The sequence below is a fragment of the Crassostrea angulata genome, chromosome 3 (genome assembly GCF_025612915.1).
Source record: "Crassostrea angulata isolate pt1a10 chromosome 3, ASM2561291v2, whole genome shotgun sequence".
Classification (NCBI taxonomy): Eukaryota; Metazoa; Mollusca; class Bivalvia; order Ostreida; family Ostreidae; genus Magallana; species Magallana angulata.
Window position 1 is genome coordinate 34,855,298 of NC_069113.1, and position 24,347 is coordinate 34,879,644.

Consider the following 24,347-nt stretch of genomic DNA (forward strand, 5'->3'; position numbering starts at 1 on the left):
TGTTTGAAAGTGAAGAATGTTGATGTACATCGGTATGTTTTTTGGATAAAACATTTAAAGGAGCTTTGATTTCCAAATTAAACACACTTTGAAAATTTGTTTGAAAGTGCTAATTGTGTCCCAAATGTTTAACGCACTAGGAATTTGTTTTTTTTAATCATATCAGAATAGTATTATATTAGCCTTATCAATTCAATATTCATAAGAAATAAAAATCAAATCATTGTTTTTAAGATTTCCTTAATTATTCAACCTTATTATAACCACAACAGATTATCTGCATATTCTATTTCATTTTTGTCTCATGTGTCATACAGTACCGATCAGACCCAACCTAACAGAAAGTAAACCCCAACTTAACCCTGGGTTTACTTTCTGGGTTTACTCTGGGTTTTCTAGAGTGGACCCGGAGTAAACCCAGAGTAAACCCCAAGTAAACCCAGAGTGGATACAGAGAGTAAACCCTGATCAGAAGAAAGCAAACCCTGAAAGCAGACGCTACACGTGTATTCGGAATATACAAGGGGCAGGAATTACAGGCAGTAGGATGATGAGATAAAATACAGGTCTGCTTCACAATTCAGTGCGTATAGTTGACTCCAAAAGCAATTCTCGAGTAAACCCAAAGTAAACCCCAACTAAACCCAAAGTAAACCCCGAGTGGACCCAAATTTTCAAAAAGTACACCCAAAGTAAACCCAGAAAGTAAACCCGGGGTTTAGTTGGGGTTCACTCTGGTGTTAGGTTGGGTCTGATCGGTACTGTATATGTTTGCTTTTTTAGAGTAGAGCCAGTGTACTGTGATGTCATACCTTTTTGTAAAACCTTTTATTCCTTAAAACCTCTGAAAGATAGTTTTATATATTTTATGTGAATATAATCACACGGAGGTAATTAGAATAATTGTTAAGTTCAAGATATTTTTACAGCCCAATTTTCTCCTTAATTTCCATTTTTTAAAATACAGTTTATCTATGTTACATTGTACTTAAAGGGAAATTACTCTTTATCTGACTTTTCTCACAGTTGAATGCCTAAATGCTATTATTTATTAAAATATTTAATAGTTTTGTTGTTTTAGTTTCCTGACACGGTATTGACAATAAAATTAACAAGATAAAACTGTTTCTGCCTACAAAAATTTTACTTTTAACAAAAAGAATGTTTTCTGATGCTAAAATATCCTTTACTTTATGTTTATCTAAAATCTTAAAAAGTGTGATAAAATATTTTTTTTTTCTTTTTAGTGTTGAAATTTAAGTCTATTAAGTTGAAATAATTTTTTTTTTCAACTTTCATCAGAACATTTTACGAGGATTGGGTTACCTTTATTAAAATCTGCCTATTATCATGAACCAATAACAAAATATTTATTTTAACTTCATGGGTCTTAACCTTCATTCCTTTGCTAACTGATTCTTATTTAAACGTATATGTACAGAAGTTATATATTTAACTCTACATTATCTAACTTGGATCTTACAGGAAGATGGAAACCCACTAAGGCATCAGTATCTGAGGAATCCACAAAAACAAACTTAAACCACATTATCCACATCTATAAAAAAATGTATGCATTACTTTTTCTACACAGTACCTATGAAATATAATTATATTCATTACGAAATTCAGTTGTAATATAAATAAAAATTGCGAGCTTCTCACAATAATTATTATATAAAAACTGTCCAAAATATGATACCAGATGATTCTTCAAATTCTGACGTATTAATTGATTTGTGATTACTTTGATTATTTTTTTTCTATTCATTGCCATTAGGTTCTTAAAGGTACATGATCACGATTTTCGTCAAAACTGTTTTCCCCATTTTGATGTTTATAATGCCTAAGTAAGACATTTTTAATACATCGCCAAAGTTTGAGTGTTATTCGTTGAGTTATAAGCATGTTACAGAGCTTACTGTTCTTTACTATGTAAACAAAGATTTTGATTACATTTTGAATGCTAACGTGAATATTTCAGTTTAAAACCTAAAAAGAATATATGAAACGTAAATACTGCTTTTTATGCTTAATCTATACTACTATATTAAAATAATAGACTCGATTTTTTTTAGCTTTAATACCGAGAAATCGGATGAGTACTGTCTTTTGTTTTATATATTTTACCAATCATTGGTACTTGAAGATAACCAATTTGTTTTTATTTTATCTCAATCAAGCTTCGCTAATTAGTAATCAAAGAAAATTCCTTTAAAAAATCCGGAAATCATCTGATTTTTTTGGATTTTACAATCTTGCGCATGCGCATTACATTCACGCTTAATCACGGGAGGCTCTTTAGTTTATGTTTCCAAAATATGACATTTGTATGGATAAACTCAGAAACGATATTACAATTAGTGTAAATTTTCATTAAAAATTTGTCATATATTCATCGAAGGAAATACAGGTGATAACTCTCACTCAGTGCATTTAATATGAAAAATCCCGAGAGTTCCTATTGTCAACATGGTCTGTAAATTCAAAGCGAGGAAATAAGTTGGAGAAAAGTGTTGAATTCTTCATTAGTAAGAATTAAATTTTTAGATGAAAGATATTTACAGCCTCAAAATGGGTTTTTGTGAATAATTTGACTGTTATTTACAATTCAGCTTCATTAATTTTCTCCAAAATCGTTCCGGAGCGATTCTGCAATTTTTTGCTACATTAATACAGGTGTATATATCGGAGGCGTTTTAACTGTGGTGAAGGCCCGTCCCGAGATTTTTCAGTTAGATTTTTCTAACTAAGCAGAGTGTAGTGAAATTAATAGTATTATTGTAGGCTTAAAGCTTAATTATGTAAATGTCAACAATACGGCGTGTCGATGTATCTATTTCGTAAATGTTATATGCCAACCCATGCACGCACGGGTCAAAGTCTAGTATTAAATAAGAAGATAAACAGATGAGCTCTAAACGGATTTTTTACTGGTATATTGAACCTTTGTAAACAAAAACAGGGCTCGAGTCTTGTTTACATGAGAAAGAATTGTGAGCCCTGTGTCTTGCATATGATTCTACGTCTGCCTCTTAAATTTCATTTTAACATTAGAAATGCATTCCTAGAGCATTTTAAATAATAAAAACAGAAATATAGATTTTGACCAAAATCCTGACCATGGCCCTTTTAAACATTAACCATGGTCATGATTTTATTCATTTTACTGACCAGTATTCAAGAGACTCAAATTAGAGCAAAGCTTATCAGTTTTGGATATGTTAATATATAAAAAATGAATAAAGATTACGAATAATACGTTTAGTTGACTGAGAATGAACAAGACATTTAAGACCAATAAACATTTAAATGTAAACAGTTTTCGTCTGGTCTTTGGGTAGCTTCGATGTCTATACGTCCCGGTATAGTTAGGACTAGTTAATTTTTTTCGAACATATTCTGTGCTAAATTTCGATTCCAAATAAAAAATACCGGACAAAAGATACCACCACTTTACTTGCCTCTACGGTCATCAACAGCACTATAAAGTGTAAAAACTGTCCAAATCAATCCAAAACTTGCTCAGGTTTTTGTTCGCCGTAATTTGCACCTTTTCAAATTTAAAGAAACAGAAGGTAGTGCTAAGGTCTTCTATCCGAATTTTTTTTTTCAGACTGGGAGCTAGTCTATTAGTGTATCATTTGCGGAATAAACATTTTCATACTTAGTTGATATTTTAACTTTTCATCATAGGGTACCTGCTAATGAAAAATATATCTCAAATTAAACTTCACCAATTTGCATCACAACGTTGTGATTTTAAAAATATATATTAAGCACACATGTACCAATCACTAAGGAAAATTTTTAAATCAACAACAGAATAACAGTTTTTTTTAACATGTTTTAATGTGTGGCCGTGTTGAAATCTTAAAGGAAATTAAATATTACTAGGGCTTTGTTCGGAACTTTTGAAATATCTTATCAATGCCAATGCTATGCAGAATCCCAATAAACTATTAATCTTACGTCGATTCACCTTAAACCTTAAACTTCATGTGTACCATATAAAGCGGTATGACAATGAAGAAAAATCTAACTTTTCTGATTTTATTCAATGTATACAGATCGCTCAATTATGTTTGATAATTGATTGAACTCTTTATAATTTTTTTTATAAATGTGGTTAAAACATGGTGTTTTATAATTATTCAACAATAAAGTTGATTGTACAGTGAATTGTTTTAAGCAAATGTCAAGTGTTATTTTTCTTTTCATGACTCATCTCAACAGTAAGAAATAATCAGTTTAAACCGGTTCTAGACAATAACGCCTTTGCTGTTACTTATTTGTTACCTTTTATTATTCATTATTTGATAGAGCAATTTACATCGAATATTTTAATAGAATTATTGAGTTTATCAATTATGGAATGTAAATATTAGCATTAAAACTTATTTTTGACGCCGTCATGTCAATAACTGCCAATAACTGCCATCAGTTGAGTAGAAAAATGATCATAACGCGCTAACGAGCGTTCTTCAGTTTGTTTACTCACCTGACACCTGACTGCAGGTTTTGACAATACCTGTCATCAGTTGGGTAGACAACTTCTTATTATGCGCTAACGCGCGTTATTCAATTTCTCTGCTCACTTAAAGGCAGTTGTTGACACGACGACCTCAAAAATTAATCTTTCGATGCAATAATGAATGCACTAAATTCATGCCAATATTATGTTTCGAATATTCGAATCCACTTTGAAGGATACGGTTATATACAGTACAATGCAGTTTATATAGCTAACAACATAGCTCAGATCCATGTCACAGTTGTACTACACCTAGCTGAAAGCACATGTACAATGAATTGTTTTGTTATGCTTCAAAAACAGTTCTAAGAGTTATGTTCTGTTATTCCATAAATTAAGTATCTATAAATTCTTTTTTACATTTAAAATGAACTTAACAAGTTCACACCTTAACAATGGGTTTTTCGTAAAATATATTGAGAGTTTTCCAGGCAATCGCATTTATAGACAGAAATGCAGGCAGACATAATAGAAAACAAAAAAAAAATGCATTTTTGTAAATATAGTCAAATATAAATTTAAATCACTAAGATTGTGTGTATATACATGTTAATACAAAGAGTACATAAAATAGAAATAGATAATGTGTCACTGCCAGGTCTTCAGCTATCTCATGCTTTAAGCTCACATCATTTGTCTGAAAAAAGATACACATTTTGAAACAGTTTATCCTAATAAAAATATAAATTTTATATAAATTTGTTTAAAATTAGGATTGACAGTCCAAATGAACCGAGCAATTTGAAATTACAAGTACATGTACAATACAAACTACTGAAGAACAATATGTCACGAAAAACAACTGATAAGTAGTACATGTTCTCTTCTTGCAATTGAGATGGATTTTTTAAAGTTACATGAAAACATGTTGAGACCATTTTGCCGCCTGATGTTGTAATTGATAAGATTATCTAGTACATGTAATTAAAAATCGTCAATTTATCGGAAATAAGTGTATTAAATTGTCTAATCAGATATCAGATATCTGAATAATTGCGATGTTTCTATACTATTTTTACAAAAGAAATTAGTATGGCTTAATTTAGTCACATGTTCATTGTCGTATCGTGAATGTGTGTAAAATCAACTTTCAATAGAGCATTTCAGTGACGTATAGATATATCATTTAAAGTATTACTTTACATTAGAAACAAATTCAAAAGGCAAAAACGAGGACCAACAATGATATAAAATAAAAAGCATGGGAAAAAAAACCAAGGAAAATGTAACAAAATACATGTATCGATTGCCTAAAACTAACTCAGCATTAAAGAAAATTAAAGATAGATAGATAGATAGATAGATAGATAGATAGATAGATAGATAGATAGATAGATAGATAGATAGATAGATAGATAGATAGATAGATATGTAAGAAATTATTATAATAGATATTAAACTACCTTCGAAAAGTAGTTTTGGATATAATGGATTCGGTCATCCTTAGTCTCAAAAACGCTAACATAACAATCGTTACTTGAGATCAAGTGTGTATATTCAAAAATCAAGGGGTCAGAGTATCTCTTTATTCGAAGAGCAAAATGTTTTAAGTCGAGTTTTTTTTTCTTCAAGGTAAAAGTACTGAGACAAAAAAGTACTAATGGGCCGGAATGTCAAAACTTAAGTCATAACATAGAAGGGTTATCATTGCTAAATAAATTACATGCATAATTTATGATTCAGAAATCCCCTATAATGCTCACAGTGACAACAATGACAAAACTCACTAACAATTTTCACGATTTATCTGGGCGGTCTGGCACCGCTGTCACCACCAATTTCATACCACTCCAATCAGTCCTGACTTTATATCGTTAATAGGAAAGTGCATATATTTGGGGTCAAAAGTTTTCAATAAATGACACTTCCCATTGTTCAATATTACTCCTTAAATTTTTAAGTGTTCATCCTAAGAATAAACTTCAGTTATAATATGTTTTATGTATGGTTAGCAACATGTATCCTAAATTCAATCTAACGATAATACGTCGGTACCACGTGATCAATATAGTATTCATTTTGCGTTAATAACCTGGCAGCAGATCAAACAATAATTATGTTTAATAAAAGATGGGTTTCCGTTGTATTTCTGGTGAAAATACACACAAACACAAAAATACAAAGCATTTAAAAAAGTTATTCCTCAAAAATCAAGTACCTGTTTTTTGACCTGAATTCTTTAAGACCTGGTGAAAAGAAGTGTTACATTTGTAAGAACACAAGAAATGATTATTCAAACACAAATATAATTATAAAACTACAGAATAATGATGTAATTATTTTTTTGTGTACAATTCGATGCATTAATTATATATATAGAGGACAGTGTTTTTGTAAACATCAATGGATCCTATATAATATTAACGAAAATGAACAGAGAGAACCATAATTCACTATAAGCTATATTATTTTTAGTGCACTTTTTTCTAATGACAGATTAAAAATATGATTGATAAATTCAGATCACATACTGTCAATTTCATTACACTGTAGACTACATTTTACGTCATTTCGAATCGTTTTCAACTTTTATATATTGCGTTAAAGATAGTTCTAAAAAATCATCTTTCATTATATTCAATACAATGAATAGACATTGCTTACCCATTCATACATCACAGCGGCTCCAACGTTAATATTCCTAACCTGGTCTATGCTATACGTCTTCAGACACTTGGTAACATTTTCCAAATCAACTCCCTCCTTAGGTGCGCCTGACGTTTCCAATTCCTTGATACGGGCTGTAATACTCAACATCGGAGGCATATCAGCAGGTGGGCGCAAGACATTGAGCATGTCGTTCCATGTCTGATTATAAAACAAAAAAAATCACACATTTACAATTCATTTGTTTTGTTGCAATATTACAAGACAATTTTCATCATTTATATGTACAGTTGTATTTTTACATAAATGCAACGAAAAACCTAAAATAAATTAACTGGTATAATATATGATTGATAAATAATATTTTAATTATGTTTCAATGAATACCAAATCTTATTAATTAAAGAAGTCAATAAATAATACCTTTAAAGACTCAGGTGGTTCTCCAAGAAGCGTGAGGAATGCTTTGACGGTGTTGTTTATTTCATCCCATAAAGTATGGGAGTTTGCAAGTTCTCCGATCGCCCAGTGTAAAGAAGGTGGTTCTTGGGGAAATTTTTGAAGCTGTTCTAATTCCATTTTAAATTCTTCGAGTTCTTGTATTTCTTTATCGCATATTCTACTTAGAGAAGAGTTCTTTATCATGTGAATTGTTCCCATCGTCACGTACAAATTTCTACGTAGCTTTGCATTTCGAACCTCTAAAAAATGTTATGTTATAAATGTTATAAGTGTTAAAGAAAATCAGTGTTATAGATTATTTTGTACATCAACGCTGAAGTAAAACTATGTAAGACTATAAGGAATACATATTTTTGGAGAAACCGAGAGTTTTGGGTTATACAAATGTAAACATGTTGCATCACTTTCACAATTTACAATCATCATCGATAACAACATTTTCTTCAATTTTGAGTCGTATAATATGTATAACCAATAAGCAATAATGTTATTATATTTCAAAAAGGTTAAAAATCATTTCAGTTAAAGCATTTATATTTTGCTCGCTCTATGTTGTCTGATATTTTTTGTAAAAATCTCTCTCTCTCTCTCTCTCTCTCTCTCTCTCTCTCTCTCTCTCTCTCTCTCTTTTCTTACCGTTTTTAATTCTGAGATGTTCTAACTTTGATTTTGCTACGACAATTTGGTTATCAGATGACATAATTTTTTGCTTCAGACATTTTTTGATTCCGTTTTCAATATTCTTGATGCCTTTTGTAAGACCCTCTCCGTGCTTTGGGGCTGATTCTAGTGAACTTTGCAATTCACTTCGAGCAAGTTTTTGGTTAAGTTTCTGCAATTGTATACAAAATCAAATCAAAAGCAGTTGGGAAAAAAGGTTCTTTAAATATTTGATTTTGCCCTTTTAATGAAAGCCAAGATTATTCAGTATATATGACAATTATATCCGTGCTACATTGAATGACGTCAAACGGAATCAATTATTCATGCAGGTAAATACATAATTGCATTCTCGAAAATATTTTTAAATTAGTTATAGGAGTTTTATGATTTGTTGAAAAACATCTTCTATATCGTGTTCCGATTTTGATGAGCTAAAATGAAATAACAATCTCGACTTCCAAGAAAATATCAGCAGCAACAGATCCTTGTATTACATATGCCATTTTAAAAAAGTATATGAGAGAGAGTCTGCTATTTGTTTTGTGACATACTTACCTCTTTTGATTTTGCGAAAGTAGAGAGTAAGTAATTGCAAACATTCGACGTTTCCTCGCGAACATGAGCATGTTGTTGGGATTTGCCATTAGAAACGGCTGTGCTTGTTTGCGTCGTTTGCGTCGTCTGTGATTGCCTCACCGTGTTTATAGACAAGGCATATTCCCCTTCATCTGGCACTTCAGCATCAAAATATACGGTGCTGGTTTCTACACTGGTTCGAACACTGACGTTTTCTTGGAGTACTGTTTGATCTTTGTTAGTCGTGTATAATGTGGCACGTATTGTAGTTCGTTCAATGACTATTTTTTCGACGGTGAAAGAAATTTCTATGGTAGATTTAGCGTTAACAGGTACCAATCCCCCAGCATGAGATGGAAGAAAAAATCCAGCAGACGCAGCAGCTGGTCCGGGCCCAAACCCAACTCGACCGGGGTCAAAGGGCAATATTCTACAGTCTTTTTTTCGTTCCTTGCAGTCTACTCTAAATTCAGCTATTCGGGCCATAGTGGACTTATAGGGACCACCATAGCAACAAATTTTAAAAGTTCCTTCGATTGGAAGGGATAATTTAAACTGCCAAAGATCTCCACATCTTATCATTGCTACTAATTTGGGAATGTTTTCTTTTTGGAGCATACGTTTCTCATCATCAGTCTTCCCTGTTCCTTCTTTTAAATAAAGTTCATACCACAAACCAATCTGGTTGGCATTTTTTAATGGAGCTTGCATTTCAATCATACATTCTCCTTTTATAGTATTTAACAGACATGTTTCATCTGATATTAATTTTAGTCCCATTCCAAAGAAAGTTGGCAATAAATACGGCATTTTCTCAAATCTTTTAAGAGAAATTGGATTCTTTGTCAGCTGCCATTTTGAGTCAGTAGGATAGCAGGTATGAATAAATTCCTTTGGATTAGGAAAAATATAATATTCTTTAAATGCATTTCTCAGGACCCCTGCTACTCCTTTTTCCGATTTGCCAATAGCCTTTCCACCTGCTTCTAATTTTATCCATCCTGCTGGTCTGTGTCCAAACAGACCTCTACAAACCCAATATGGATGAACGATGTTCCATGAGTTTTCAAAGTATACAGCGGTCCAGATGTCCGAACTGTTTTCTTTAGTTATTGCATCACCTGGCTGATAGTCCCCAGCTTTGGAAAGTCCTTTTATTTTCACACAAGTAAGACCAAATTCTCTGCAAGGAAAATCATTTCTTTTTTATTTCTAACCGAACTATCTGATCTGACCCTTACCAAGTGATCTAAAAAAAAATCCTATAAAATACGCTTATCAAGTGATCTAAAAATCTTTCTTATAAAATGTTTTCACGCATGATTTACCTGCAGAGAACTGTGAAAAATGTGGAAAACATTGTTTGTTTTTTGGCCAAAAGTGACAGAAATCCTTCGGGAGAATCTTTGTTTGCAGCTTTGGAGCCAAAATCGCCCTCCTCTTGAATACTAAGCCAAACAAGGATTGCTCTTACAGCTAACCGATCCTTATCGGTTTGTTTCTCGAGATCTTTAAGCAAGTAGTTTCGAAGGGCCTTGAAGCTTGATGCTTTGTCTTGTGGGGTCTGGACAAAATTCAAGAAGAAAAAAACCGTTAGTCCTTTGCAACCGTTATTAATAATAATCAACATTTTCACTAACTAATATATTTAAAAAAACAATTACTGGTTAATGATGTTGTTACAAATTGAAAAAAAAGTGCATTATTGTGTTAGAAACTTTTTACTTGGAATTTCATTGTAAATATACAGTTCCATTTTTTTATGATATATGTATCAAAGGATCCGGTACAAAAAGTCTCAAAATAAGAGAGAGAAAGTCAAAATTAATAAAGAAACCAAGATGACGGCATTGTGATTTACCTCTCTTGCCCTTTTGTCGATGTCGGCAATAGTGAGTTGTTTTTCCGAGCCATGTACTTTTATGTCAATGTGGTTCACTGTTCTTGGTCTCGACTCGGAATCAGCGTCCGTATCTTGAGAATACTCCGGGAACCAATCCTCAAAGAATTTGACGTTAGTTGCCTTTTTAATGTGATTTTCTTGTGCTTCTTCAGACGGTTTGATGTGATTATACTCTTCCAAACTGTCGTCTACCTCCAGCTGACAAAAATATGTACGATCACCTTCATTAATTTAAAAGTTGTTTTGGAATAATTATTAATATCTGGATAGGCTAAATATCCTAAGATAAGGATCTTTCTGGTGTGTTGAACACGGAATTTTAATTTATATGACAAAACATTTCCTATAGAAGACTTTTAATCATATCATTTTAATTTTTATAAGGATTTTAAAAGAAAAATGCCGTCAAATATGCAAATAGTTATTTGCAATTGCAATGCCAAATTTTGCTCATCTGTAAAAATGTTTTAAAAATATGAAAAAGTTATAATTCATTTCATTTATTTTGTAAAAATAGTTAATGCTTTTGAAAGAATCACTATAAAGAATTGATTTATGCATGCACGTCTGTGGACGGATACAGAAAAAAAAAAGAAGCTGTAAAATTAAATAGCACCTGTAAATAAGAGAAGTACATGTATTAATGGATGAAGCGAATGTACAGTGTTAAAAAAAAATTTCCGTGAAAAATGAGACCCATCTACTCATTATTTTAGGATTTTATAACAACTTAGTGTAAATAGGCCTTGGGTAAACATGCTTCACATTTATAATAGGAGATTTATCATAAATTCAACATTACTAAACGAAGGAGGGACAACACTTTTACTATCTACATAAACATTTTATAAAATTTCAACCAGTAATGTTTCTGAAGGGTGCATAACTTATAAATGGAATATAAGGCATTAAAAAAATTATTATCAAATTAACACGACGTATCTTTCGATAAAATAAACACGAGAAGATTTATTCGAAAAATAGGCTTTACAATGTGTTATGTCTTTCGCTAGTGTACCCTTTTATTTTACTACCTAGCAATTTGAGGTACTTTTTATATAATCGCTTTTTAAACCGAATCCGATAGTAAGAGTCTAAAATCATAACACAAGCTTCTACCATCAATTCATTATTATCAGCAAATATAATCCAATAAAGTTAATTTTGTCCATAGCTCAATATTATTATGAAAAAGTTCTTGTATAAACAAAATTGATTTTTATTATTTTTTTTTTAAACAACTAACATACAAAGATTTTGCTGTTCATTGTTTTTATCATGCTTTAAGCAAACAATAAAATTTGAACATGAAATTTAACGCCTACATTTTATATTCATATCAGTATGAAATGGTTGGTTCTCGGTACAAGACTATACTCGTGCTTACATTATTTATTTTTAAAAGCGCTGACGTTAATGTTTCAAATTTTCATCTTTTGATTTTACCAGAAGCGCTTTACTTCCTGCATTGCAAGTCTTAATGTTAAAGAAAAATACAATGTTTAAGTTGGGTAACTGTATAAAGATTGTCAAATAATTTCATTTCAATTCTTTTAGTTTCGAGTCCATACTCCTCTCATAGTGGTGTGGACATATCTTCAAGAGATTATTGCCGTGTAATAATCGGGGTGACATCTTTACGGCAGTTCATTATAAGGAGAAGATCTTTAACTTTATTGATGTGACGTGGATCTTTAAATCACAGTAAGGAGTTTTTCAGTATACTTAGAGATAAGCATTAACATTCTTTATTATCTCGGATTCCGAAAACTTTGAGGCCTTTAATCAACGCTTTCAAAAAGTATGAATATTTCAGAATGTAACTTGCTCATTCTATGTGCATACGCTGCACTTCTCTTTAACTTCCTTGTTAATATCAGCCAGCGAACACAAGTCATGTTTTCTGACTTCGTGTTATTTTTCTTGTTTTAAGCCTGTTTTACACGCATTTCAATCTCAAATTTAATTTTTATCAATCACATATACATATTTTTGCGTGATTTTATATTCAATGTTTGTGCTATTTCATTAAAGATCTTTTTGGAATTTTTTTATAAAAAAATGTTTGTATTACTTTAATCAATGGGCTATTTCATTGTCATGATAATACAAATCACATGTATCTTTAAATTAGTCATGTTTCTGTATAAGTGCTTTTAGAAAAAAAAATTAAAAACAATACATGCAAAAGCTTGCTTGCGTGATGCATTTCCTCATTAATTTCTTAACGAACGAAAGATTAATTTACATCGAATTAATTACCGTTTCTTCCCCCGGATCGGTAGATATGTATAAACAGTCCGATCCGGTTTCTTCTTCCTCTTCTTCTTGTTCATCTTTGACTTCCTGATTGGGAGTTGTACCATTCGAAACTGGTTTTGGGGGTTCTGAGACTGGCTTTATGTTGTTCTCAATGGGTTGCACAGCTGCAACATCTTGCTTACTTCCCCCGCAGCCCATCCTTTAGCATCGTTTGTTCTTTCTGAAAATAATGATTCATATCAGTTTATGGGGCTGTACTAGTAAGAGAATATAAAGCAACCGTTACATTATAATCTCGATATGTTTTCTGTGAAATTATAGTTAGTATTTATGTTCATAAACTGTAAAACTTATGTGACTATATGAACAGCGTGTTGAGAATACAATGTCATGCATGTGTTGGATTTACGTGCATTTGAGAAACTTCCTTTTACCTTAACCATAATACACCAAAATTAAGATGTTTATCATCTCAGTAAGATTTTTGAACATATAAAAATATATACAATGTATGAAATAAGATATAATCCATAAACCTCTCCAAAGTCGCCAAATGCAACAACCCAGCACATCGTTTAACCCTCCGCACCTCTCAAAATGAGAAAAAAGTACACATCTCATGTCAAATAGTTTCACTTTGTATTCTTCAGTTAGTATACTTGTATACTTTCAGATTAGGTATGAAGTCAACATTTGGCAAACTATTCAATTACATACCTTTTTCTACATGCCTAGTACTACGTACTTCCGACAGATTCCAAAATACTCTTGACTTTGATTGAACAATGAAATTAATACCTGTCAATACGGTTACCTCAAATTGTCTAAAACAACAATGGATATTTAGATCCACTGATCCGTTTGAAATGATCAGTAAGGTTTAAAAAATAATTTAAAAGCATCGATACGAATCGCCACAACCTGATGCTTAACATCTGATGACAGATACCCCTAAAACAAATAAACAAAGAAGATGTAAATCACAATATGTACCCACCTTATCAATGTAGATACAAGTATGAGTCTACAACGCCGGGAGGCACATAAATGAGATATCAATACAGAGGTTCATTATGCCCCAGCCATCGTTGTGTGTTCAATGCACATTCCTTTTAAACGGCAGTGCATGAATAAAGGAGAAAAATTACTTGGTAAAGCGTTTTAAAATCGTTTGTAAAATTGAATCGAATATTTTCTGGTTTGTCAACTTGAGTAAGAATTGATTTCAAAAGTGCATTGTTGAGCATTTGATTTTTTGAAAATCTTTATTAGAAAATAAGAATCCCATGAAATGTTATTCATCGAACTCTCTGCTTTCATGGACCTTCATTATTTGATTACATCAATACACTATTTCGCGTGCAGTCAATATGGTTGTTTTCCGTTCTTATCTTTAGATCTTAATTACAATTTTCTTCATATTCAATCAATGAATGCGGTGCTATTATGAACCAGAGTTTAAATCTCTTGATAATAGGGTGACACCGTCGTAAAAAAAAGAACAGTGGAAAAATGCATAATTTACTACAGATACCGAACCTCGGTTGTGATTTAGTCTGAAAAACAGAGAGAGAGAGAGAGAGAGAGAGAGAGAGAGAGAGAGAGAGAGAGAGAGAGAGAGAGAGAGCCGAAACTGGCTTTTTAAGCTTGAGAGCAACCTGACAGTAACGTTCAAACAAGACAGCCCCCCCCCCCCCCCGTCACACACACACCCCTTCCCTGAAAATTTATCTTCAAAATTTCTTATTCAAACCATGGTGGATATTTTTATATCCAGAAAAAGTGGAGTGAGCTCCCCTCCCCTTCCCACACCCTCCATAATGCTACCTTCGTAGAAAGAGACAAAAAAATCTGGAGAGAGCTGTGGTGTACGTGGTAATAAACAATTTATAAAAACATCGTAATTTAAACTAAAGAGAAAGACACATTGACCAAAAGAATTTGACGTTTATGACATTAAACTCACCTGTTCTTCCACTTTATACAATTTTCACCAAGAACTTAAATCGATCAAATTATCAGGCCTTGTATTTTCGCTTGCTTTTAAATTGATGAAGGAAAAAATCATTCGACAGAGTGACAAGTTAATAACTTCTTCCACAATTGGTGGGGGATTTTTTTTTCTTGAGTGAATTTATTGACCCAACAAGAAGTCCTATTCTCTCATATGCATATCAGGATGTCGCAGATCGTCTATGAAAGCAATTATAGCTCTCCTTTGTAAGTTACGTTGTTAGGAGCACCAAACGATAATATTGCAGCAGTTGAGATATTGTCAATATTCAAGGTAAAAAAAAAACTAGCAGCATCATATAATAATAAAAACAAGTTGTACCAGAGTTTTTTTTCTGTGGTTTAAAGGGAGGAAGAGAAACAAGGTAGATTTCTGTGAACTTACGAGATACATGTTTGTGTTTGTCAACAAAATTTTGCCTTAATCAAATTCTCCCTTAGTTTGTAATAAATAGTGATATTACAAATCATTAATTTGTATCTTGTAATGGCATGTATTGATACAGTCCCCGCCACCCTTTTTGATAGACGTAATTTTGCTGGAATAACATTCCGTCGGCGGCAATGTTGAGGGTAGCCAATCTTTGCGCAACCAACTTTAAATGGGATATGCAGAAATATACAGGGGAAAATCTAGATAATATCTCAAAGACAAATTTAAGTAGGTTTAAAAAGATTAATCTAAAATAAAATGAAAAAAACGGCGCTATCCACTACCAGTATAATAAGTTCAAATTGGTTGAATGTTGCCGGACCGAAATGTACAACATGGCCGCCGACGGGAGGTGACTCCTGCAAAATCGTGCGTTACTCGAAAACCATCTAGTCTATACATTGTATTTGGAAATTGTGATATTTTATAGCATGCACAGATATTATGAAAACAAACAATTTCAAATATGTTCATTAGTCTCCACTGAGAAGTCAATGTTTATATAATTAGGTAAACTGTTGCTTACCCGTATATCTCTTGTTTGTGCAGTTCTGTCCTTTAACTATTAACATATCTGTACATTGGGGAGGGGGGGGGGCTGACATAATGCCACCTTGTATTCGAGATTAAATAATAATTTGGATACGATGAAATTTAAAAACAATACAGTTGAGACATACATGTACCGTATTAAATTTTAAGTCCTACAAATATTGTCAAAATAGCATGCAATACGGGACTTACGGCCAATTCTACTACAGTTATTGCCGAGATCAAAGAGATGCCGCGGACATTATTCTCCAATATACCACGAACGTCATCAGTAAATTATCAGATCAGAAATACCTATTTGTCTCGCACTGATCATGAAAGTACAAATTCAAACCGTAATTTTTTTTAAAACCATGTCAATTTCACGTGTTAGTTCCAGTCAGAAGGATGTGTATTGCCTCAAATGTTTATTTTTAAGAGATCAATGCGGCTGTTCCTAGGACCTCCCTAACACATTTTCACTGCATGTTTTTACATAAAATATATCACGTGTAGTAGTAATAATCGAATTAAATTGCCCTTAAAATATTAGGAACATGATTCAAAGATATTTTATAAATAAGTGAAGAGTATTAAAAATCCAAAGAAAACGTCTGTCGTCTGCATGTGATTCCTTTGATCGATACACATGTAAACATTACTAACAAAACCGTTGGGGTTACACGGAACAGCCGTCAAAATGACCTAGATCGTCTATCTATAGAAGAAACGATCTGTAGAAATACTGGGCTGTTAGTAGAATAGAAATAAAGTTCTTGTTATCGTGAATGTTGCAGGATAACCTCCTCGGTCTAGAAATGTTGTTTGAAATATAAAAGCCTCGGCTAACGCCTCGGCTTTTATATTTCAAAACAACATTTCTCGACCTCGGAGGTTATTCTGCAACATTCACGAAAACTCGTACTTTATTTCTTAAATAAACTTTATTCATATAAATATAATATTTCGACTCCGTACCAGTAAAGATATTGCCGAAGATGAAAAAGTGTGGAAACTTATTAATAAGTAACGGTTTTATCAGCTTTATGTAAATAATTAAAAATCCCGGCTTTGTCGTTTGATTTTTTGTAAAATGATTTTGAATGGTCAGTGAAGGGTTCGGAAAACATTTTTTTTTCTTTCTCATATCAAAGCTTTAACAGTGACTTGGTGATACCAAATCAGAAGAAAGGGTTTAAATTTAATATAAAGATTTTAAAGATATGATTTAACCAGAATCAGATCGGAGCCGGTGTAATGAAGAATAATGACCCCCGTAGAATAATGACCCCTTTGCCTGAAGAATAAGTGTCATTTTCATAAAAATGAGCACACTCCACATGAAGAAAAGTGACCCCTGTAGAATAATGACCCCCTTGTATATTAAAGTTTTTCAGTATATTTTTTTATTATTTGTGAAATAGTCTTTACACTATTGTGATTTTTACTGCTGCAGTTTACAGAAAGTAACAGAAATTATAATTCATATTCAAATAAACTAAAAGTGAAAGAAGGGGTATATCTTAGAAAATAAAAATCCTTCCGTTATAACAAGATATTGACGTATTGCATCGGGGTATGGTTGTCATCTTAACAATTACATTTACATATATCTATGGTGTTCCGATAGGGCCACTTCGACCTAAGTTGCAAGGGCGATAGTGCGAAGGCGAAGTAGCAAAAGTGCGAAGATTCGACGACGCTTTGTCGTCGCATCTTCGCGCTTTCGCCTTCGCCTTTTTTTTATTGCATTCAGCAAGTCTAGGTCGATTACACAGAATTTAATACAGGCACCGTACTCGCCAAGGTTTTCCGATTAATCCATGCTATTATTGGTACGCATGCGCTAGGCCATCGCGCTTACTATGAATGTTTATAAATATTTTAATGTGTACATGTAACATATATGTTTACCAGTGCTGACTTTGCCTAATCATTATCTACTCCACACAAAATTTAATGTCTGCCATAATGTGTACATATGCACTTCTAGACTCCTGTCACTTACCAGCCGTCTGTTTACCGTGGACCAAATACAGTAACATTCTAATTTCATGATGCGACACTCCTTGCTCATGCATGGATCTAGAGGGGGAGAGGGGGTCCGCCCCCGGAAAATTCAATATTAATAATTTTACGCAGTAAAACGGGAGAGGGAGTCCGGACCCTATCCCCCTGGATAAATTAATTTTATAAAAAAAAATTCGAAAATATGCCTCGGAATTCTTTAAATGGAGAGTTCCGCAATTATAAAACATAGGTAATCACAGATTACAAAGCTCACCGAGACGAGGCATCACCTTTATGAGGCATCACCTTTATGAGACCACCTTTATCATATTATATGAAAACCATTCTTTATGATCTTGGATATTCATGGATTCTGTTTTGACACAATATCGTATATCATGTGTTAAAAAATTGTATGATAATCATATGTTCATATGTTAATCAATACAATAATATAAAATTAAAATTGCATCCTATCATACTTACAATATATATCATATAATACCATAAAATACCATAAAAAATTGTGAGAAATGATATTGTAACGTATGATATGACACTGTATTGTGTTATACATTATAATTGTATTTGATCAAATAATAGAATACCATAAAACATAATATAATATAGTATTATATGAAACAATATCATATTGCAATAATACATAATGACATTGAAACATATGATATTATATTGTATAATATAGTATGATATTGTATTGTATGATACTGTATCATATTTGATACATAATATGATATTGTATTATATAATTATACAAAATAATTTGAAACAACATTGTATCATATCAAATGATACAATATCATGGGATAAAGTAAAATATTATATAATACAATCATATTATACACATTGTATCATATGATACAATAATATATATTGAAATATCATAAAATACAATTTCATGTGATATGATAATATATAATATAAACCAATATCATATTATACAATATCGTATGATATGAAATGAACATTGCACACAATTGAATTCGGTGAGCTGAGAAAATTACGGCGATTTGTTTTCAATTACTTTATTAAATTTTGGTTTGTTTCTTTATATAACAAAACAAATGGTGACTGTAATTTCGGGCAACATTGATTATTCTAGCCTACTTGAGACGAAAATATTCTTTATTATATTATATTATATATAATATTTCGTCACTCGGGGGCTAATATAAACAATGTTGCCCTCAACCCCAGTCAATATTTGTATAATATTGTATCATAAAAATCAATACTATACATAACAATATCACGATACAATATCATATCATAAAATATAAAACAAATTGATACAATATTTTATCGTATCATATAACGTTTTACAATATGACATATGGTATTATATTGTATCCTATTAAACAATAGTGTTTCAAATCATACAATACTATATCATAGAAATCTTGTTACATCATTTTAGAACAACCACATCTATCTATCAAGCAGGTTTGAGTGAGGTAGGAGATTTCTCTAGCATCCTTCATAATGGAGATCAGGCTCTGTATCTAAAGCAACCTCTGCGTTTCATTTATAATATAGTTAAATCAACTATGCAAGCTATCATCTATAAAACGTGACCTGTTCCAAAAAACTAAACCTTATCAAGAATCATAAACCTATGGCTCTGATTCAGCATTCAAGCCTGTCAGGTGCATCAGTATCATAAGACGCACCATCCATACAAGTTTAATGAAGTTAGGACCAGTAGTAACTAAGATATAATCATAAGAGGGCACCTGCAACAAAATCTTAAACCAGCTCCAAAAACCTTAACCTCCTCCATGATCCGAAACCTATAGCTCAGATTCAGCACTCAAGCCTGTCTGGTGCATTAGTATCATAAAACAAACTATCCATACAAGTTTGGTGAAGTACGGACCAGCAGTAACTTAGATTTTGCTATTAAAGGGCACCTGCAACAATAACTTTAACCTACTCCAAAAACCTTAACCTCCTCCAGCATCTGAAAGTTAGGAACCAGATTTAGCAGGTCCAGATGCATCATTCATGTAATTTTGGTGAAGAGAGGACAAGTAATACCTTAGATACAGGAGCTGCAACTAAAACTTTAACCAGCTCAGAACGCCGACGCCAGGGGTATAGCATATGCTCCCATTGACTTCGTCTCTGTGAGCTAAAAAGGCGAAAGCGCAAAGATTCGAAGGCGAGAGTGTGAAGTTGCAAAGACGAAGAAGCGATAGTAGTATCACTTCTTCGCCTTCGCAACTTAGCACTTTCGTCTTCGCATCTTCGCGCTTCGCCGTCGCATCTTCTATATTTTTTATATTGTTCATGAATTATACTTGCATTGAGGATTTCCACAATACAAATTGCTGGGTATACAAGTTCATCGCCCAGAATTAATGAGGAAACCAAAATTATGAAAAGTTTATTCCACTGTTAGGCATTATAACCAAGCTGAATTTAGTAGGCTATGACAGCAGCCATTATGCCAGTAGAGGTTGACGGCCAATAAGGAAAATCGTCAAAGTACTGAGAGTACTCGTACAGAAAATATATTTTACTTTATCCTCGGCACTTTAGTTTAGTTAATATTAAGATGATTAATGCTTCAATTGTTTGTATAAGCATTGGTAACTTTGGATACAATAAAGATCGTGTGATCAAAATCAAGCGGGAAATAAACCCCTAACATGGGCCCTAACCTCTTATCAACGCTTTTAGAAACAATCTTTTCTTATTATAATCGATCAGTGTTTATCATCTATTAAGATTTACTATAGTCAGGATAAAGTTTATTCATGATCACAAAACAACATTACAACAAATGTTTAGAATATTGATGGTCTTGTATTACGTAGAAGAAAACAAATCTAACGCAGAATGATTTTTTAAAAAATCACTTTCCCCAAGAAATGTAAATAAGAAGTATTCATATTCGTACGTTACCTGCCCCTTAGTCTTTTTTCATAAAGATATATACATGTATCATTCTTCGATTGACAATTCATTCACCAATGAATATTGCTTATATCATTACAACAATTATTCTTTCATGATTATTGTTCGTTAATTATTACACAATATCCTCATTGTGTATGAATTTTTTCTTTATTTGCGTCAATTCCCACCGTATGTCGACGAGAGAAGTGACTTTACTGTTTACAATCAATTTGTGGAAATGTCAGAGTGTTTTGTGTGTGCTTGCTACGGATATGAAAAACTATATACAGCGATTTATTTACAAGTTCGGTGTTTATAACTTCAAAATCAGTTGAACAGAGTGAAAAATTAAGTAATTTCAAAGTCATTTCTTGGATACGGGGTAACCAATTTCTATTCATGTTTACGGGGAGGGGGTCATTTTTTATGGGGGTCATTTTTCTTCATGTTTAACATGAAGAAATATAACCCCTGGGTCTTTTTTCTTCAGAAAAATCCAATTATTCTTCAGCTAGGGGGGTCATTATTCTACATAGAAAAATGACCCCCGGTCATTATTCTACGGGGGTCATAATTCTTCATTACACCGGTTTGACTGAAAATAGAATATTTGTGGCGTTTCATAAAGAATATACCCGATTATTCGGGTGCGTCTTTTAACCACAATGAACCACAATGAACTGCAATGAACCACAATGAACCACAATGAAACCACAATGAACCACAATGAAACCACAATGAACCTAAATTAACTTAACTATGTTGACAATTTGTCTTTAAAAGGTAAATTAATACTTTCAGTTTTAATTCTACCTATTTGACGGCAGATTATATGTCAAAGAATTTTAAAATGCTGATAAAAATTGTCTTCTTTAATTGGCACCTGCACAAACCTTATACCTCAATATTTAATTTGTCTCATTCAATTCAACTTTTACACACATGTAGATAGATATTTCAAAGAAAAGCAGCAATGGAAAAAAAGTAAAATATACAGGGTAAATTTTGATATTTAATGTAATCAATACCTTATTGTTATTACAAGCGTATATGATTAGCTCGGTTCTCGTAATGTTTTATCTGTTTAGTTCTAAAGCTATCAGTTGTTTCACGTTAAACTCTATATTTGATCACCTAATGAAAAAATTAATATTTACAATTAAGGTAATTTTTTTACAGCATATATAAAATGTGGAAAATTTAGCTTCAATTTATACCCCCCCCCCTCTCTCTCTCTCTCTCAGAATAGGGTATTTCGAATCACATGTGAATACAACGACCGCTTCTGTATAAATATGCGTTTAATATTTTGTTGTTGTTGTTAAATTGTATTTGTTAATACAATGCAATGGTATCACAATGCAAGGGCTATTAAATTTGCATTTTGTTAGTGTTGGTTGATTATTAATTACTTGTTAATGAACGTTCCCCTCCGTGTTTCTACATATCGTACGCAGGCATTACATAGGGTGGATATATATCATGGATTCAAATAATGATTAACTTTTACTTTCTTAAGACTATAGAGATATATTATGAACTAACTAATCAGTTAATAATATCACTTTTTCGCAGTGCCTGTTTTGTCACTTTTAAAAAAGTTACTGCTTCGATATACCCGGAAGAGGATCGCAATATACTATAAAGTTGTGGTGTCATAAGATGTACGCATGGTACAGTCCCTTTAAAGATAGACTATTTTATCACATAGAATTGTTTCCTGGCATACTCTTTTCATACAATATACTACAATGAACTCCATATACCCGTGCGTGGACTGCAAATTTATAAATCATCATTAGTTCCAACTGTGGTCAACGAATGGAATTCCTTACCTTTGGATATCAGAGATTCGAGTTCGTTATCTTTATTTCAATTTTTTTTTCCAAATCTCTAGCAGTAGCCCCACCTTATTTCAGTTATGGGAAAAGACGTACTAATATTTTACACACAAGACTCCGTCAAAATTGTGCGCTAAACATAGATCTATATAGATGCAATATTATATCAAGCCCTCTTTGTTCATGTGGGAAGATTGAAGACGTCCATCACTTCTTTTTCTCTTGTCCTAAGTATGCTACTGCTAGGGAAGAATTTTTAAATAAATTTCTTTGATTTGGCAAAATTCATATTCTTGACTCTCGTTCCTTACTTTGGGGAGACGACTCACTAAGCGTGGAAGAAAATAAATACCTTTTTTCAATTGTTCAAATTTATATTTAAGGTACTGGCAGATTTGAATAATCACAAATCTGAGTATTTTTGTTTTGCTTATTTTATTTATTTATCTCGTTCATCCTTGCATAAATGTAACATTAATAGTTGATAACATTAACTTTCTCACTACATTTATCAAATATCTACGTACTGATGTAATTTATTACTGTATAAGTACAAACTGAGACGTACAATTATGTTATGTAATTGCAATAATATTGTATTTGTCGTTTAACATGTAGGGAGAGGGCGAATTAAATTTTTTTAACTTGTGCCCAATCCCATCGCAATATATAATGCAATAAAATATATATGTTCAAATCAATCAAGCAACTCTTTTCATCATAAAAAATATCTTCACAAGATATTGATAGGTCTAGAGTTATGTTGGATTTTGTATGTCCAAGTAAATATACAATGAAATCAGATACATGTATTCCTTTCGTCGACATATTAAGGACATATGTTTGCATTGCACAGATTACGATTTTTTGTCGAACGGGGGGGGGGGGGGGGGGGGGGGGGCTCTAGGATAAATTTTTGTGTGTGTGAATTTAATATGTTTGTTTTACTTTTCTATTTGCATGGGATCCATCTTGATCCCCACATGTTGAGCATGATTAATCAATTTTAATCAAATTTAATGTAAGAATTCTTTAACAATAATCACGACATCTGTTTGAGGTCTGTGTTTATTATACACACGTCAATGTAGCTTTCGTGTATTCATGGCCAGGTAAAAACAACAGGTGTGAAAAAACTTTTACTTCCAAGAAGTATTGTACACTACTAAAGGTATCTAATACCTGAGGATAAACAATATATATAATCAAGATCTTGTAAAGTTTACACAATACCTTACGATTGATGAAATAAATGTTAAATTTCCTGTGACGTAATGAACATCAGATAAAGTAAAGAAAATTGGGAAATAAATCGTGTAAAACGCTTATATAAGAAAGGAAAAAATATTAAAAGATAAAGATACTAACAAATATGATAAATCTTTCCAAAAAGGTTCCAAGCAATGCATATTAAACATTAAACTTATGACCATACTTAAGTCAAAATCTTAGCATGCTTTATGTTACGAGCCGCTGGTACGACAACTGAGTAGAGAGAAGGGACGATTTCAGGGGGAACCTGTACCTGAGCGTACCTGCAAATTTTGTAACTTGGACAATATAGAGGACGAACTCAACTTTCTTCTAAAA

General features: G+C 32.3%; 1 protein-coding gene across 2 annotated transcripts; it reads right to left on the bottom strand.

Moving 5' to 3' along the window:
• Nucleotides 1-3,644: 3,644 nt before the first annotated feature.
• LOC128178731 (hillarin-like) lies at nt 3,645-14,128 on the bottom strand. Of its 2 annotated transcripts, none has more exons than XM_052846037.1 (10): nt 14,005-14,128; nt 13,008-13,227; nt 10,704-10,943; nt 10,171-10,406; nt 8,822-10,025; nt 8,240-8,435; nt 7,565-7,842; nt 7,139-7,342; nt 6,693-6,720; nt 3,645-5,171 (listed from the first exon to the last, which is right to left on the bottom strand). In XM_052846037.1, the coding sequence occupies exons 2-10, from the start codon at nt 13,203-13,205 to the stop codon at nt 5,164-5,166; spliced, it is 2,592 nt and encodes an 863-aa protein (XP_052701997.1). In that variant the 5' UTR covers nt 13,206-13,227; nt 14,005-14,128; the 3' UTR covers nt 3,645-5,163. The 2 variants fall into 2 exon arrangements, with proteins under 2 accessions (XP_052701997.1, XP_052701996.1); XM_052846036.1 differs by lacking the exon at nt 14,005-14,128 and adding an exon at nt 13,725-13,878.
• Nucleotides 14,129-24,347: the final 10,219 nt, after the last annotated feature.

What these genes read in the sequence shown, in the direction of transcription:
- LOC128178731 (XM_052846037.1), bottom strand. Translation starts at nt 13,205, where the DNA reads ATGGGCTGCGGGGGAAGTAAGCAAGATGTTGCAGCTGTGCAACCCATT. An exon ending in CTTTCGCAAAATCAAAAGAG is followed by an intron (nt 8,436 to 8,821) that starts GTAAGTATGTCA and finishes ATACAATTGCAG; the next exon opens with AAACTTAACCAAAAACTTGC. An exon ending in ACATCTCAGAATTAAAAACG is followed by an intron (nt 7,843 to 8,239) that starts GTAAGAAAAGAG and finishes AACATTTTTTAG; the next exon opens with AGGTTCGAAATGCAAAGCTA.